Below are 19,016 nucleotides of genomic sequence, written 5' to 3'. Positions count from 1 at the left end.
GTGCCATCTTCCCTCCCTTGTGCCTTGGCTCTTCTCGGCAAAAGGAGGTTGATGTCTCCTTCTAGCCCCCTACCTGCGTCCTGCTGTCCACCCCTGAGCCATCTTTGATCCATCCTCTCACCCGCCCGGTGAACTGAGACCACTTCACAGGTCTGTAGAAGGGGTGAAACTCTCGTTCGGCTCGCGGCCCAGTTCTAGTTGACGGCCCTTCCGCCATTTTTTGGTGGTGCCTGTCTCCAGTCTTTCCCAATCCCAGTCAGGGAATAAAGATGAAGGCGGGGGACGTGGGTGAAGAAGACAGGGAAAGTGGGCAGAGCTCTTCCGAAGGAGATAAAATGCAGGTTAGCCTCTGTGATGTGTCTTCTGAGGAGTTTAAAAAAACCTGGCTAACACTAAAAGAGCTCCATGACAGAGAGCTACGCCGACTTCAGGGGAAAATAACCAGTTTGAGGAAAGAGCAATTGTCAGACGGGAGGTGGACAGGCTCCATATGCAGAATTAAAGAGTTGACGGAGCAACAGAGAGCCCTGAAGGACACTATCCATGACCTGCGAGGTCAATTAAACACCAAAGTATGCGATCGCTGTACAGTAAATGAAACGTACAGGAATATGCTACAGCAAGAATTTTATGATATCCAACAACAAAATCTTAAGTTTATTGGTGAGCTCACAGCAGAAAGGAATAAATTAAGAGAAGAAAACAAGCAGCTTTTGGCTAAGCTCAAGATGAAACGGCGAGAGTTTCACTGTTCTTTTTCTGATAGTGATGACGACTTCGTCCCTGGGTCTCAAACGAGCGAGTCAGTTATTTCGATCAGGGACCCTCCGCCCGGACCTGAGAGTCATGTGGCTGTCAAACTGATAACGCAAACGAATACCAAACAGATGAAATCTAGAGGGAAAAAGAAACAGCCGCACAGTTCCAAGTTTCAGGTTCCATTTTACAGTCAGGACGTCTTTAAGGTGCCAGAGAGCCCTCAGGAGAAGATTTCCTCTAACAGAAGTAATCCTAGCACGATAAGGAGTGGCAGTCAGAAGGCAGCTAGCACTGTTACTTCAGCATCTACAGTCAGCCCTCAAACAGTGTATGGATTTCCAGATGACTCCAGCCTTCCTGATGCCACGCTTGGCCATCCACAAAGCAAATCAATTTTCACACAGAGGACCTCCTCACAGAGGATCTCCACACCAAAGCGTGGACCTGAGACTGATTTCCCTCGGGGCCTTTCCAGTATTTCTCCAGGAGAAGACCTACCTACTGAAACATTATCTGAAACTTCAGAGGAAAGTGTGATTGATTATAGCAAAAGCATTTTTGCTCCTTTTACACGGAGAGGCGAAAACACCGGCACGTTACATCTATTTCCTTTAGACTATACTTCAAGATCTGAAGTGACAAGACCATCATTTGGTGTTTTTCAGGTTTTAGTGAGAGAGAGCAGTAGCGAGACACCTTGCAGTGAACAGTCCACAGCAAGGAAGAATACTAATGGAGCTACAGGCGCAGCCCATGATGCTGATAAGCCACAAGGTGAAACTCAGGCTTGCACTTCGGGGTCTTCAATAAAGAGAAAAGTCAAGATACGGCTAGAAAAAGGGGGGAAGTAGCTTTCTCTCCCTCTCTCTCCTAAGGAGACTGCTTTTCTTCTCCAAGAGGACAGTCTTCCTATCAATTCAGACTATTTAACATTTGTATTCAGACTATATAACTGAAAATTCCTGACTTTGATTCTACTTCCCAGAATATAATATACAGGCAATAAAAAGTTGGGCAAATGACTAAGACTTTGAAACAGTGACTTATTGCCAGTTAATAAAATTCAGCTACAAAGAAAGAAACTTAGTTTTCAGAATCCCTCTACTTCTGTATAAGAGGTCTACATCTTTTTGTTGAAATTAAGCTGCTAGTGTCTATGAGTCAGTGTGTGCCATGCTAAATTGGTTTAGTTGTGTCCTACTTTTTGGAACACTATGGACTGTAGCCTGCCAGGCTCCTCTGTCCGTGGGATTCTCTAGAAGAATACTGGAGTGGGTTGTCATGCCCTGCTCCTGGGGATCTTCCCATCCATGGAGTCTCTTAGACTCCTGTATTGGCAGGCGAGTTCTTTATTACTAGTGCCACCTGGGAAGCCCTTATGAGTCAATAAGAAGGCTTAAAAAGAAGAAAGCCAAGAGAACACCTAAAAGGCTGGACTGTAAGAGTTCAACCGTGAAATACATATAAAGTGAAATACTTACTGGACTTGACAAGGTAACTACAATACGGACACTGAGAAAGATTCAGAAGCAGATAGTTTTCAGAATAAAATGAGTATGACTTTACAGATACCATACAGCATGACTCAAATTACAAAAAAGAAGATGTGACACAGACTGTATACTAGTTATTAAAATTTGCTTTTAAAAATCAAAAACCAAGAACAGAAGAGGGACAGACCTCATTAACAAAGACCAAGTATTGAGCAAGCAAGGTCAAAATTTACAAGAGGAGACCTTTTCGAGAAACAAAGCAGTTATGGTTTTACCCATAACATAAAGCAGCCAGTCTTTATGGTGGCGTGTCACTGGTTATCACAATGTGTGTGTGCGCACATGCGCATGCACTTGCATACATATGCAAGTGTGCACATGTGTAATGGAGTGGAGGAGGGGAGAACTACTCAGCCATGCATGTCTCTCTCCTCCTCCCTTTCTTCTCTCCTCCCCCTACCACCCTCATTTTCCCTGGCTGTGGTGGTATTCAGCTCCTTTTTTCCTTACAGTTTTTGTTCCCCCTTGTATCCTTGAGCCTTTTGAAAACACAAAGTTATTGAGTGAATTCATGTGCCATTAAACTCACCCTTTTTTTTTTTTTTTTTTTAGGCCCCTCCCGCGGGGCAGCGCAGGACCTGCCTGCGCGAGGCCTCGCGGGCTAGGTAGCCTAAACTCACCCTTTTAAATAGAGTACATATACAGTAGTTTATGGTATATTTAAAAATTTGTTAAACCATCACCACAGTTTTAGAATATTTTCATCACCCTTAAAAAAAGCCCATACATAATAGCAGTCACTTTCTACATTCCCCCACTTTTTAGCTTGTGGGGAGACAAAAACAGTAAGCTGTGGCTATGGTTGTTAATTTGATTCATTATTTCTTGGAATGAAATACCACCAGGGTTGAATGTTATCGCCCTTTACATATTTCTTTCCCAAAACATGGAAGCTTATAACATAGTCTCAATAATCTTTGACTTTTACTCTAAATCATACATTCTAAGTAGTTGAAGATTCTAGTTTTTTAAAACTGTTTTATTAATGTACTTTAGAATTAACTATTCATATCTAGCTTTTGATGTTTTTCAATCTCTCTGGCAAATTAACTGTCAACTCATTTCATGATTTTATATCCTGCATTATTACAAAAATGTTTAAAATAATACTTATTAAGAAGAAAATATAGGAAATAAGTAAAATTTACTGTATTATGATTTGACTTTTATTCTAAATCATACATTGTTAGTGCTTGAAGATTCTACTTATTTAAAACTTTTGTTAATGTGTTTTAGAATTAACTAGTGATATCTAGCTTTTGATGTGTTTCAATCTCTCTGGCAAGTTAACTATCAACTCATTTTATGTTTTTATATCCTGTATTATTACAAAAATGTTTAAAATAATATTTACTAAAAACAAAATAGAAAATAAGTAAAATTTACTGTATTATGATTGACTTTTATCCTATATCATACATTGTTAGTACTTGAAGATTCTACTTACTTAAAGCTCTTTTGTTAATATATTTTAGAATTAACTTCATATCTAGCTTTTGATGTGTTTCAGTCTCTCTGGCAAGGTAACTATCAACTCATTTTATGTTTTTATATCCTGTATTATTACAAAAATGTTTAAAATAATATTTACTAAAAACAAAATGGAAAATAAGTAAAATCTACTGTACTATGATTTGACTTTTACTGTACATCATACATTCTAAGTACTTGAAGATTCTACTTAAAGCTCTTTTATTAATGTACTTTAGAATGAACTATTCATATCTAACTTTTGATGTGTTTCAATCTCTCTGGCAAGTTAACTATCAACTTATGTTTTTATATTCTGCATTATTACAAAAAATGTTTAATATTTACTAAAAACTAAATAGAATATAAGTTAAAATTTAACTACTGTATTACGATGGTCAAAACCCGGGTGCTTTTATGTTCTTCATTTCTGCTTTTTTTTTAAGAATATTTATTTGGTTGCACAGGGTCTTAGGTGCAGTATGTGGGATCTATTTCCCTGTCCAGAAATTGAATCCAGGACCCCTGCATTGGCAGTGCAGCATCTTAGCTACAGGGAAACCCCTAGGTTTTTGGTTGTTTTGTTTTGGGGGGTCTTTCGGGTGGTTTTATGATTGTTATTTTTTCTTTTTGAGCAAAAGTAGAAAAGGAAGAAAGAGGATGGAATTGTATAAACAAAGGTGGTACTTGGAATGAGATAGAACCTTCTGATTTTACTTCCAAAGGACATGCAGTTTATTAAAATCCTTTGCTTATATTCTATTATATATGGTAAAGATGAAATGGTAAATTATAAATAATAAAATTATACATCAAGGTAAAGAGAACAGCCTGGAAAAGAACCTGACACCATACAAATCTGTATAATGGTCCTGTGAAGATAACGACAGCATTCCTTACCCTCAAAGAACCTTTCCTGTCTCTTTGTTTGTGTTTGATTTTGTAAATCCTGGGTTAAATAAACGCTACAGTGTTAAATAAGACTTTTGGTTATTGTTATTTTCTTCTGTTTACATTGGTCATTTAATGCATTCTATGTTCTTCATGAAAAAAATACTCTAGCACTTCTAAAACTATTGCCTCTCTTTAGCAAGTAAGTAAGTGTTAGTCGCTCAGTTGTGCCTGATTCTTTGTGACCCCATAGACTAAAGCCCACCAGGCTCCTCTGTCCATGAGATTTTCCAGGCAAGGATACTGGAGTGGGTTGCCATTTCCTTCTCCAGGGGATATTCCCAACCCAGGGATTGAACCCAGGTCTCCTGCACTGCAGGCAGATTCTTTATCGACTGAGCCATAAGGGAAGCTTTAGAAACTAATTTTAAAGAAAAAAAAATTATTTCAAAGAATCAAACCTGTATGATGGAAATGAATCTATTCTAAGTTAAAATATAGGAACATTCTAAGGTCAAAGTCTTCAAAGTTCTGTTTGTAATGTGCCTATCTCCTACATGCAGATGATGGTCAAATATTTGTTACATGAACTTGTGAACCTGTGAAGGTAGAGTACAGTCTATGATTAATATGCTGGTAACTCACCTTCAGAAATCATTTTTACTATATACAAATAGCACATCAAGAGGCTTCTGATTTCATATTGATCCAATCGGTTATACTGGGATACACTACTCCTTGTAGAACTCTGCCGAGTCTGTAATACAAAGATAGGGTTTTTGTGAAACAATGCTGGTATTTTAGCTTCCCATAGCCTTTAACTCAATAACTATTTTAATTAGTCCTGTTTGGGAAACTTCTAAGCATGTCACAGATACCACATTTGGAAGGTAAATGGGTTAAATCTTTGTTGCTACTGTACCTAGTAATATCACTGGAAATTATCTTGCAGTCTTCATCAAGATATGGCCATGAATATACTGTGTATGTTTCATTCCCGAAGTCCTGTGTTTTAGTAAGGTAACGTTTTAAATCATATGTGGATATTCTAGGAAAAATAGCTTTTATGTCAAGGAGAAACTTATATTTTAAACTTTTTAACTTGAATCTCTCATTAAGAGTTTATTAAAATTCAACTTCTAAATAATAGTTCAGAGAACTTCTAAATAATAGTTCAGAGAATCTATCTTAAAAGGAAGCTTAATGATATTACAAGACAATTTTACTAAGAAGGACCCAGTAATACTTCAAAATTGGCGCCTCTACAAAGTAGTGATGTTCCTATTTAGTAACTTTTGTTTAAATATCAGTTAAGCATGACAAGATCTGACTTATTTGGGGATTTATATGAATACAGTAATAACAATCTCCTAAAGAATTTACCCTTGTTAGAAACCAATGCTTTCAGCTGAGCTAACCTGGGCAGAGGCTATACACTTACTAATGTAGGATTTACTAAGAACTTTTACTTGGAGCAAAACATCTAGGTTCTGAATGCTTGCTAGCTGTGTGACTACTGGCAAGTCATTAACCTCTTTGCCCTTTGTATGCCTTACCTATGACAGTATCTGTTGTCTTATTTCTAAGTGGTGTGAAATAAGAACTTTATGATTAAATAAAGTCCATGGGGTCATAAAGCGTTGGATATGACTTAGCGACTGAACAACAATAGGCAAAGACTCAAGGGAGTATATACAGAGTGGTTCTTAAGGGGGTGGTTCCCAACCAGCAGCATCAGCATCACCTGGGAACTTAGAAATACAAATGAGCAGGCCCCCAGACTGACAGAAACAGGATGAAGCTCAGCTATCTATTTTTATAAAGTCCCCCAGATGATTCTGATACACAGAACACCATGATCTAGAAGAAGTGCTGAAATTAGAAAACTTGGGTTTAGGTCTGACCCTGCCATAGTTATGTGGCTGCCCTAAGTCACAATCCCAGTTTTCATTTGTAAATTGAGAATTAGAATTTATTATTTTTATGGACCCTTCTAACTAATTTTACATGGTTCTATGATTTCATGTAGAGCCTGACAAGGCTTTACCAGTCTAAAATGAAGTTTCTCTGTCTCAAGGCTGACCTATCCCAAACTTTAATGTTGGGCTTGAAACAATCTCACGGAAAAGTTAGAGAATATATTCTGATTAAGTGATTCTGGGATGTTGAGATCATCAATTTGGGGATCTAATGTTTTTTCATCCCAAGTTAAGGTCATTACTCTTAGAAAAGAATAAAAAGCTGAATTAATCCTGCCAGGGAGTGATTTAAGTGATAAGGGTATATTAGGCTTTCTTTTAATATTTTTTTTCATTTATTTGTATTAGTTGGAGGCTAATTACTTTACAATATTGTAGTGGTTTTTGCCATACATTGACATGAATCAGCCATGGATTTACATGTGTTCCCCATCCTGAACCACCCTCCCACCTCCCTCCCCAACCCATCCCTCTGGGTCATCCTAGTGCACCAGCCCTGAGCACTTGTCTCAAGCATCAAACCTGGACTAGTGATCTGTTTCACAATTGATAATATACATGGTTCAATGCTATTCTCTCAGATCATCCCACCCTCGCCTTCTCCCACAGAGTCCAAAAGTCTGTTCTGTACATCTGTGTCTCTTTTCCTGTCTTTCATATAGGGTTATCATTATCATCTTTCTAAATTCCATATATATGCATTAGTATACTGTATTGGTGTTTTTCTTTCTGGCTTATTTCATTCTGTAAAATGGGCACCAGTTTCATCCACCTCATTAGAACTGATTCAAATGCATTCTTTTTAATGGCTGAGTAATATTCCATTGCATATATGTACCACAGTTTTCTTATCCATTCGTCTGCTGATGGGCATCTAGGTTGCTTCCATGTCCTGGCTATTAGAAACAGTGCTGTGATGAACATTGGGGTACACGTGTCTCTTTCAGATCTGGTTTCCTTGGTGTGTATGCCCAGGAGTGGGATTGCTGAGTCATATGGCAGTTCTATTTCCAGTTTTTTAAGGAATCTCCACACTGTTCTCTATAGTGGCTGTACTAGTTTGCATTCCCACCAACAGTGTAAGAGGGTTCCCTTTAGGCGTTTTAAACTTGAACCTTCCCTCTCTAGAACAGGTTTACAGATTCAAAGTTCGAACTCAGAAAGATGAATACCTTATCCTCTATAAACAGTTTTTGAGATATCCAAGTAGCACCTGCCAGGATAGGAAGGAACTGCTACATTATGGGATACTTTTTACAGATATAGTATAGACTACAGGAGAGTAGAGAGCTCCTTCTTTACATAAAAAGAAAGACTGTCATAGTTAAAACATCACCAGGGTTAACCTATATATTTTAGGGTCTTACATTTTCACCAGTGCTCCCCTGATCTGGAAATCCAGTTGCTCCTTCTGGGATGAGTGAACCTCTTGAATCTTCCCTCTTAATTCCATGTCCATTTTGAAAAGACCCATAAGCTGGAAAAAGCCAAGTCCTTGTTAGCAACAGGAGGAACTGTCAAAAATAGTTTGAAAAATAAGTTGGGTTATTACATAAATAGTTTGGGTTAATTGGGCTTCCCAGGTGGTGCTAGTGTTAAAAACCTGCCTGCCAATGCAGGAAGCATAAGAGATGCAAGCTGGATCCCTGGGAATATCTCCAGGAACAGGGCATGGCAGCCCACTCCGGTATTCTTGACTGGAGAGAGAAGGACAGAGGAGCCTGGCAGGCTACAGTCCATAGGGTCACAGAGAATTGGACATGACTGAAGTGGCTCAGCACCGGGTTAATTTTGGTAAAGTCATATTTTAAGAAATAGATCTTGGTCATCTAAAATGTGAATTTTATATACTATATTAAAACACCATAGGAAGCCAAATAAAGTGTAAGTGATTTTTTTCCACCTCAAAACACTTTTAACATGATGAAACTACAAGAAATTCCTTGGAAGTCATAAAATAAAGGCAAACAATGAGAGATAATTTTATAGATAAGGAAACTTTGGCCCAGAAAAGGGAAGTGTCTTGTCCAAGACTGGAGACAGATAAGAGGATTGGAAACTAGTGTTTTTCTCATTAGCCTCCATTTTCTTAGTATACTAAGCTACTTTTTTATACAAGCTGAGACAAGGAAACCTAAGCAAAGAAACATGGCTACCAAGTGTGAGTTAGATTTTAATTAAACTTTAGTAGAGATCATGCTAGATATAGTTTTTATCACGAAACATTTCAAAAAATATAGAGAAGTACAGGGTACATTTCTAGACAGCCATACCATGTATAATCTTTAAAGGAAGGACTTATTTACCAGTGTCTTTGTCAGTGCTCAGACTCCCTCTATTTGTAGGTGAAGTGAAGCCACATGCAAACTCATCCCTGGATGCCTGTAACACAATGTGATATCTCTGTCAAACAAATTTGTACACTAGGATAAGAAATCGGAAATAGCAGAATGAAAGGGTACCCCAATTTTAAACAAAGCTCACTGTGAAAGTCTAAATCAGGTATCAGTACTGGTATTTAGGTGACTTCTCTTTTAAAAATGGATCCGAGTATACTGTTATAACTATGACCTCTGGCAAAGTGATACAACTCTAGGTGGCTGGTAAAAGCTGCAACTCGTGTGGTCTGAACATGGTTCCATTCTCCTCCTTGAACCAAAGGCAGTACTAGAAGGAGAGGTGTGACCAGAGGCCCTACATGAACTTGAGCTGCAAAAGAAAGAACAGGTAAGTAAAATATTTCCACATATCACGGTCGAATGTTGTGGAGTGAGCATAAGCATGAGTGACTGTGAAGAAAGGCTCGCTTGACACTCGCTTGACACCAGGTAGGTGATGCAACATCTGCATTTAGCTGATTTACATAATTGGAAGCTATAGGCAATCAAGCCCTCAGTGAGGCTTAAAAGCAGCTTTCTCAGGAACCCAGGGCAGGCTTGACAAATCTGGAGACATTTATTATGGGGAATTTCCAAAGGAAGCTGTGAGGAACAGTTTTACCTGCCACCCACTCAGCTACTGAACATGTGATGGGGATCTCTGGCCATACAAAGCATGGAGTGGGGGTAGGGCAGGAGTTATTCACCCTACTGGGCAAACTCTAAAGTATACACCACATTTTAAAATGGTGACTGGTCAAATGGAGCATGTCTGGAAGGTTGTAACTGAGAATGTAAAGGGTTTGAAATGACAAATGATGAAGTGGAGCTAGCTGGTTTGAAGAAAAATTTAGAAGGGACATGTATGAAGGGGTATTGTGTGGAGGTAGAAGTGGATGTGCTCTGTGTACCTCTAGAAGGCAAAACCAGGACAAGTGGATAGAAAATCGTGTAGATCAAATGCAAGAAGGAAAGTTTTAAATACAACTACGGCAAAAGGTTGTTTTTGCCAAGTGGGAGACTGATCATCTCCAATGTTCCTTGCAACTCTAAGATTCTAAGGGGAGAAAGAAAACACAGACCAAACATGATGGGTTAAAAGCCGCTCACCAGAAGTGCTGAAACAAGGCTGTCAAAGGGAGGGAGAAGTGAAGGAATATAGTTTAATCCCTGGAGCCTAACATTTTGGAAAGTGAATGTTTTGTTCAATTTTCCAGTTGAATAAATAGATGAAGGCATATAACAGCAGCAAATCTTAAAAACAACACACTGAGCACAAGGGATTCTTGGTGTTCCCTTGGACCTCATTACTCAAAGTGTGGTCCTTAGACCAGAAAGAGCCAAAAGTTTGTTTGAAATGTATAATCTCAAATCCCACCCCAGGGCTACTACATTAGAATTTGTCTTAATTCCCCAGATGATCTACATGCACATTAAGATTTGAGAAGTACTGCTGCAGGACAAAGTATACATTTAAAATGTTGTAAAAGGTGAACTATTGAGACCATACAGCATATGACTCTAATTCCAAATGCAGTCAATAAAACAGGATAAAATGCCAACAGAAACACATGACTACTTACAGAATTAGGCATGGCGGCACAAGAATACAATGTATCTCGACCTGCTAATCGCTGTATATTTTCCAAAAGCAGTCCAACAAATGGGAGGTACAACTGTGCTATTTTGGCTTGTTGGTTCTGCAAAATAATTATCAAAAGTTTAATAGATTATTTAATATGTATATATTACAAATAAAGTTGGCTCCATCTATCTGTTTAAAGACTAAAAGTGAGCTAATATCCATAATGATCAATGAAGCTTGAGTCTATTTATACTCATAGTCTCAAAACTAATTACCAGAGAACTTTGTTGGTATTTGGATTTATATACAATATAGTCAAATCACATCCCTCAAACATCACTACATAAAAGACAAAAGTTTATTTTTTTAAATAGCAGTTGACTTATAAAGCAGATCATATTAGTCCTCTCCTTTAACTCCAGTGAGGGCTGAGTATGATAAAAGCAGGAATCACGTCTGTCTTGTTCACTGCTTCATCCTCTGTGCCTAGGCACATAGGATATGGTCACTACACATTAAGTGAATGAATGAATAGATGGAAGAAGTTAAAAAATATTCCTTCCAGAAATAAGTTTTGCTTTGAGTCAAGCTGCAATTAAAATAATGTGATCTTGGCCCTCTAAATCAATTATACAACATGGGAGATCGATATCTTTGTAAATATCCAAGTAAACCTGGACACTGGTAGTCTTAATTAATGTGGTACCTCTTATACTAATTTATGTACTGCTTTTCTCAGCTATAGACAGTCTTTGTCAGATGTTTATAATCATTCAAATCAGCAAAAATAGTGGTGATGGCACATGAGCTGCCCTCCATATGTCAGCACTTTGGGAGACTTACATAAGGCATCTAGGGTACACTGGTTAACCAACAGAATTCAGACCTAAAGTATCCCTTAGTTACTTTAATTTGCATTTATTCTTGAAAATGAACAATTTTTCATATGTTAATCGGCCATTTGTACTTTTCTTGTGAATTTCAGGAATTCTTAATATATGTTCTAACATATAACCCTAGTCAAGAATATCTATATCACTAAGAAATTCTGATTCAGTAGGTCTGGGCTGGGTCCCAGGAATATTCCCTAGATGGTTGTGCACAGAGGTTTGAGAACCACTGATCTAGTTCAACTTCCTGCTCAAGACAAGAGAAACCTGCACCTGCATCTTTGACAGATGATTAGTTTTTAAACTTCTTAAACACTTCAGCACTTTCAAAGGTTCTGTTAGAAAAGTCCTTAAGCTGTTCTACCTGCTAGATATAGTTCGGCCCTTTGGATCTACAAAGAGTAACTCCACTTCTACTTTATACAGCAACCCTTTAAATATCTGGGGACACATCACGAATTGTCTTAATTCACTCTTCACAAAGCTAAATAGCTGTTATTATTTCATTTTTCATATGACTTTGGTTTCAAGAGTTTCTACCATCATCATCACCATTTTTCGGCAGTTCTCTAATTTTCCAGTGTCCTACTATGGTTTTTCCAGTAGTCATGTATGGATGTGAGAGTTGGACTATAAAGAAAGCTGAGCACCAAACAACTGATGCCTTTGAACTGTGGTGTTGGAAAAGACTCTTGAGAGTCCCTTGGACTGCAAGGAGATCCAACCAGTCCATCCTAAAGGAAATCAGTCCTGAGTGTTCACTGGAAGGACTGATGCTGAAGCTGAAAGTCCAATACTTTGGCCACCTGATGCCAAGAACTGACTCATTTGCGAAGACCCTGATGCTGGGAAAGATTGAAGGTAGGAGAAGAAGGGGACGACAGAGGATGACATGGTTAGATGGAATCACTAACTCAATGGACATGAGTTTGAGTAAACTCCAGGAGTTGGTGATGGACAGGGAGGCCTGGCATGCTGCAGTTCATGGTGTCACAAAGAGTCAGACATGACTGAGCAACTGAACTGAACTGACTTAATATTTGAGAGGCAGTATAGTCTAGAAGCACAGATTTTGAATTTTAGATACACATGAATTCCAGCCCTCCTGTTACTGGTGGCTTGATTGTGGTCAAATCACTTAACCATAGCTTTCTCTTTACTAAAATGAGGATAGTAACAGTAATATAAATTCATATGAGCTAATATTTAATATAGTGTCTGGCATATACTGAGTCCTCAATAAATTTTAGCTATGATTATTAATATTATAGCTTCTAGATGGGATTTCATTTCAGTTCAGATAGTGAGTGATTACTAGGGAAGGAGATACTACACTCTTCTTAGGTGAATAGGAACACAGGTAAAACACATGAAGTCAGGGCAAACACATCAAAAGTTTTGTCTGCACAAAAGACAGAAAACCATCTAAGAATCTATTAACAGAAGACAGGTTAGATATACAAAATAAGATGGATTCATATAATAGCATACTATGCAGATTTTTTTAAAATACAGATCTAATCTTCAGAATATATTGTTAAGTGAAAAAATAAAAATACATAATGGTTTATATTTTATATGTGTGTGTGTGTGTGTGTGTGTATAGGCTTGTGCATGAATAAAATAGAAATTTATATAAGAAACAGAAACAGTAGTTGCTTCTAGAGAGAAGAATTGAGGCATGGAGGTAGGGAATGAGAGAGAGGCATTTTGATTTTTTTTTTTACCATGTATGTAGATTATTATTTTAAAAAAGGGAAAAGAATGCTGAGAGTCCAAGTAGAAATTCCAATTCTTCAGCTGTCAGTACCATTTGCAGTGAGTACAAGAACTGATATAGGCCCCAGAATAAATGTTAGATTTTGAACATTCTGCTTCTGAGCAGGAAAGATATCTCATGCTATGTGTAGCAAATAAGGAGAGCTCCCAAAACAGTTTAAGAGTAGCATGTAACAGGGACCAGTGACATCTCCATAATGTCATTAGAAGAAAGGCTGAGGAGTGGCAACATGGTTGGAATGCAGGCCTGGGTGGGATACTAGGACAAGTAGTCTCAAAGCAGCCTTTCCACAGGAAGCATTTCTTCTTGACTGTATTTTTATTTGGGAAGTCAGATGGAAATTATGGGGGTATAAAGCTCCCCTCTCTGCCCTCACCTTGGCATCATTCTTAATGGTGAACATGTTTTAAGTGAATGTATTTGACAAATGACCTCTTACTCAGGTCACCTGTGAGCTCTTTGGATCGAACAGAGAAAGGAATTGAAGCTCTGGTTGAGCAGGCCCATGAAACAAAGTTTTATTGGGGAGAATCCTATACTCAATTAAAACCTGTCAGAAGATTTTGAACAAAGAAGGGGCTTTAGAAATCCCTGAAAGGGTAATGTGGTGGGTATTTCAATGTTTCCCATAGTCTAAAACCTCAAAGAAAACCCATGCATCTGTGGGCACCTTATCTTTGACAAAGGAGACAAGAATATACAATGGAGAAGAGACAGCCTATTCACTAAGTGGTGCTGGGAAAAACTGGACAGCTACATGCAAAAGAATGAAATTAGAACACTTCCTAACACCAGATACAAAACTAAACTCAAAATGGATTAAAGACCGAAATGTAAGGCTAGAAACTATAAAACATCAAATACTCAAACAGGCAGTGTTATTTATAGATAACAATAGTGGTATGTGTGTACATGTGTGTACATATACTGTTCTCAGGATTTTAAAAAGTTAATAATGTGCAAATATGTGACATAAAATATTTAAAATTCTACCTCTAGGTAAGACACTAGTGAAATCCTATTTTCTTTCACTTTCCTCTGAAGACACAAGGGGAAAAAAGACAACTTCCTGCTTCAAGAACAGGAAGTTCATTTTGTACTTTACCCACAAATTTTTTGAAATCACAGCTAAAGACATTTTCCTTCACATTGCATAAGACCCTTTTCCCCACTACTAGTAGGCAAAAACAGACTCCAGTGGTAACTGGCACTTTTAAAGATTTGACAAAGCTCGGTTGGAATGGAAGACTTTAAGATATCTTTTCATTTGATACATTATATTGGTTAATTTATGTTAAGTCAACACCAACATTCACAAAAAACAAAGCGATACATAATAGAGCAGACCACACTAAATATGAGTATGTTATTATAATGTGAAAAAACAATGCAAACCACAGTACATAACAACATCTTAAAGCTAAGGCATTTAAATCTAGTTTAGGCTAGATTTACATGAAAAAAACTGGCAAAATTTGCAAGTAAAACAAATCTTTGTAATTAAAGAAATACAATTGGATATAGCTGGTAGGCTTATTCCTTTTTTTTTTTTTAAGGACAAATGGGAATACTATAAGAAAAGAATAAAATCCATCTCCAAGTCAGCTTTCCAAAGTAATCACAAAATAAATGACATGATGACTTTATTTAAATTTGAATGTAAAAACAAAGGAACAAATTATTATGAAACAATATGATATTACCTTAAGCCATCTAGTACCAAGTAAGTAACTTCAGTCAGTCAGTTCAGTCACTCAGTCGTGTCCAACTCTTTGTAACCCCATGAACCGCAGCACGGCAGGCCTCCTTGTCCATCACCAACTCCCAGAGTTTACTCAAACTCCATCGAGTCTGTGATGCCATCCAACCATCTCATCCTCTGTCGTCCTCTTCTCCTCCCACCTTCAATCTTTCCCAGCATCAGGGTCTTCACAAATGAGTCAGTTCTTGGCATCAGGTGGCCAAAGTATTGGACTTTCAGCTTCAGCATCAGTCCTTCCAATGAACACTCAGGACTGACATCCTTTAGGATGGACTGGTTGGATCTCCTTGCAGTCCAAGGGACTCTCAAGAGTCTTCTCCAACACCACAGTTCAAAAGCATCTATTCTTCGGCACTCAGCTTTCTTTATAATCCAACTCTCACATCCATACATTACTACTGGAAAAACCATACCCTTGACCAGACGGACCTTTGTTGGCAAAGTAATGTCTCTGCTTTTTAATAAGCTGTCTAGGTTGGTCATAACTTTCCTTCCAAGGAGCAAGCGTCTAATAATTTCATGGCTGCAATCACCATCTGCAGTGATTTTGGAGCCCCAAAACCTAAAGTCAGCCACTGTTTCCACTGTTTCCCCATCTATTTGCCATGAAGTGATGGGACCAGATGCCACAATCTTAGTTTTCTGAATGTTGAGTTTTAAGCCAACTTTATCACTCTCCTCTTTCACTTTCATCAAGACTCTTTAGTTCTTCTTCATTTTCTGCCATAACTGTGGTGTCATCTGTGTATCTGAGGTTATTGATATTTCTCCCGGCAATCTTGCTTCCAGCTTGTGCTTCATCCAGTCCAGCATTTCTCTGCTGGACTCTGCATGTAAGTTAAATAAGCAGGGTGGCAATATACAGCCTTGATGTACTCCTTTTCCTATCTGGAACTGGTCTGTTGTTCCATGTCCAGTTCTAACTGTTGCCTCTTGACCTGCATACAGATTTCTCAGGAGGCAGGTCAGGTGGTCTGGTATTCCCATCTCTTTCAGAATTTTCCACAGTTTATTGTGATCCACACAGTCAAAGGCTTTGGCATAGTCAATAAAGAAGAAATAGATGCTTTTCTGGAACTCTCTTGCTTTTTTGATGATCCAAGGGATGTTTGCAATTTGATCTCTGGTTCCTCTGCTTTTTCTAAATCCAGCTTGAACATCTGGAAGTTCACGGTTCATGTACTGTTGAAGCCTGGCTTGGAGAATTTTGAGCATTACTTTGCTAGCATGTGAGATGAGTGCAATGGTGCGGTCGTTTGAGCATTCTTTGGCATTGCCTTTCTTTGGGGTTGGAATGAAAACTGACCTTTTCCAGTCCTGTGGCCACTGCCGAGTTTTCCAAGTTTGCTGGCATATTGAGTGCAGCACTGTCACAGCATCATCTTTCAGGATTTGAAATAGCTCAGCTGGAATTCCATCACATCCACTAGCTTCGTTCTTAGTGATGCTTCCTAAGGCCCACTTGACTTCGCATTCCAGGATGTCTGGTTCTAGGTGAGTGATCACACCATTGTCATTATCTGGGTCATGAAGATCTTTTTTTGTACAGTTCTTCTGTGTATTCTTGCCACCTCTTCTTAATATCTTCTGCTTCTGTTAGGTCCATACCATTTCTGTCCTTTATTGAGCCCATCTTTGCATGAAATGTTCCCTTGGTACCTCTAATTTTCTTGAAGAGATCTCTAGTCTTTCCATTCTATTGTTTTCCTCTATTTCTTTGCACTGATCGCTGAGGAAGGCTTTCTCATCTCTCCTTGCTATTCTTTGGAACTCTGCATTCAAATGGGTATATCTTTCCTGTTCTCCTTTGCTTTTCACTTCTTTTCATAGCTATTTGTAAGGCCTCCTCAGACAACCATTTTGCCTTTGTAAGTAAGTTAGGTTATTCTAAATTCAATACAATTTGCCATCTATTTTTGTAACCCATAGGGTTTAATAAGACTTGAATATACCCTTTATCCTCATATATGTTAAAGGTGTAGCAAATAGTGGCTACAGCTGTGGCTTTACATTGTAGACAGTGTGTAGTATATATAAGATTTATAGCCATGCATATTTTTTCAGTAAGAAGATAAACTTCATATTATGTATTTTATATTTGACATATTTAATATGTCTTATTATTAATCAATAATAACAAATTTAGGGAGATATATTTAAGGATATATGGGTATTTAAAAGTATGCACAGGGTTATAAATATGTTTTTTAAAAATTCTAATCAGTTTATGTAACAAATCATGAAGGAGTTATGTCGTTCTTTAGACATGATTTGAAAACCCAATGTTTTTCTTCAACAGTTAACTGAACAGTATTTTTAAAACCTAAGGGCTTTCCTGATGGTTCTGCAGTAAAGAATCTGCCTGCCAATGCAGAAGACGTGGGTTCAATCTCTGGGTGGGGAAGATCCCCCGGAGAAGGAAATGGCAACTCACTCCAGTATTTTTGCCTGGGAAATCCCACAGACAGGAGCCTGGCAACTTAGTGACTAAACAACAATAATCATTTGAAACAGAAACAATACATTATTTGTAAAAATAAATTACTCAATGCTCATGTTATGTTTCTTACAGAAAACTTCATTTTCAATGTAAAATCTTATAGAAACTAGCTAATGTGATACTGGTGATGATACAAACATCCTTACCTTGTGCTGGTATCTAGTGTCAAATGCATGTTTTATCAAAAGATTCTTTATGACAGAGATAGCTGTATATCTGATCTCATAATTGTCTTGAAGAGCAATGGAGGTTTCCCTCAGAAGCAGACCAACCAAGAAGTGATGCTTGCAATACTCATCTGATAAACTGTATTCAAGATTTGAATCTGCAGTACAATGAAATTTAAAACTCATTTATAAAAATATTCAAAAATCACTTTAACATTAAAGTATTATATTACTTAGTAATATGTGATCATGCTAGCAAGAGCTATATTTTTATTATAAACAAATATGAACAATTCTTTTATCATATAGAATAAGCATGCAAAATTTTACAAGATACAAGCACTCATCATTGGGGCCAGATGATAGCCTTAATGACAATTTCAGTTGGTAAAGTAGTTCCTAGAATTCTTTTTTTTTTTCTAGATGCTTTTCAAATCTTAGGATAAAACCTAGAATGAAAGAATACTAGATTTGGCAATGTTTTAACACATTTCTTCATATCTGAAGAGATTTAGTTACACCTTAAAAATGGAGTAATTCTAAACAACACTTGATTCACTCATCTGTTTATATTTGTGAAGCAGAAAGAGAAACTAGACAATTGCATCGTTTTAACAGTATAAACTATCAAATGTTTTACTAAATGTTACATATTGGCCCCAATACAATGGGGTACAAGAATGGTAAGAAAAACATCCTCATCTCACTCAAATTCATTATACAAACACAAATCTTTTATTTCATAAAATTACCATTTCCAGCTATTTTCTTCACTTCCTCTTAGATCCTCCATCCACTTTAAATCCCAGCTGCTAATATCCTGGTTGGGACTTGCCTTATAACTACTCAGAAGGAATTGTGACCAAGTACAATCATTTCTACAGGAAACTTCTGCTATCTTTATTTCCTTTTCCCTACCCTTTAATTTTAGTGAGGCCACAAAGCTGAAGGATATGTTTTCTGTTTCTTTTCTAGTCTCTTTAAAACTTAATAGGATGCTATATATTCAACTAGGATTTAATAAATGCTAAATTAGATTTAATCCTAAATCCTCACCCCTTCCTTTCCCTGAATTCCTCAAGCTATCAATAAATGATGGGGGAAGTATCTGAGCTATACATGCTCAGACTCTATTATAATAAGGGAATGGTTGAATAGGAGTGGTCGGGTTTTTAACTATTTTTCTCCATTTTCAGTGGCAGCCATTCAATCACTAAAACCACTGCTCAGCAGTGGCCTTTACTCCCCAAGAGACCAAGACAGCTGATGTTCTTTCGGCCATTGGTCATAGTCTTTTGTGAA

The 19,016-nt window shown here is 37.6% G+C and overlaps 1 protein-coding gene across 3 annotated transcripts in view; it reads right to left on the bottom strand.

Moving 5' to 3' along the window:
- The window catches only part of DOCK11 (dedicator of cytokinesis 11), a 208,365-nt gene that overhangs the window by 62,694 nt on the left and 126,655 nt on the right, over positions 1-19,016 (bottom strand). For all 3 annotated transcript variants that reach the window (XM_061137481.1, XM_061137483.1, XM_061137482.1), the window contains 5 exons: positions 17,694-17,872; positions 10,614-10,730; positions 8,959-9,034; positions 8,020-8,129; positions 5,319-5,430 (listed from right to left, as the gene is read on the bottom strand). In XM_061137481.1, the coding sequence (XP_060993464.1) occupies positions 5,319-5,430; positions 8,020-8,129; positions 8,959-9,034; positions 10,614-10,730; positions 17,694-17,872 (594 nt within the window). The remainder of the gene's footprint in view (positions 1-5,318; positions 5,431-8,019; positions 8,130-8,958; positions 9,035-10,613; positions 10,731-17,693; positions 17,873-19,016) is intronic.

This window comes from Dama dama, chromosome X (assembly GCF_033118175.1).
Source record: "Dama dama isolate Ldn47 chromosome X, ASM3311817v1, whole genome shotgun sequence".
Classification (NCBI taxonomy): domain Eukaryota; kingdom Metazoa; phylum Chordata; class Mammalia; order Artiodactyla; family Cervidae; genus Dama; species Dama dama.
The sequence above is the reverse complement of the archived record's forward strand: the minus strand, read 5'-3'. Positions and strand labels throughout refer to the sequence as shown.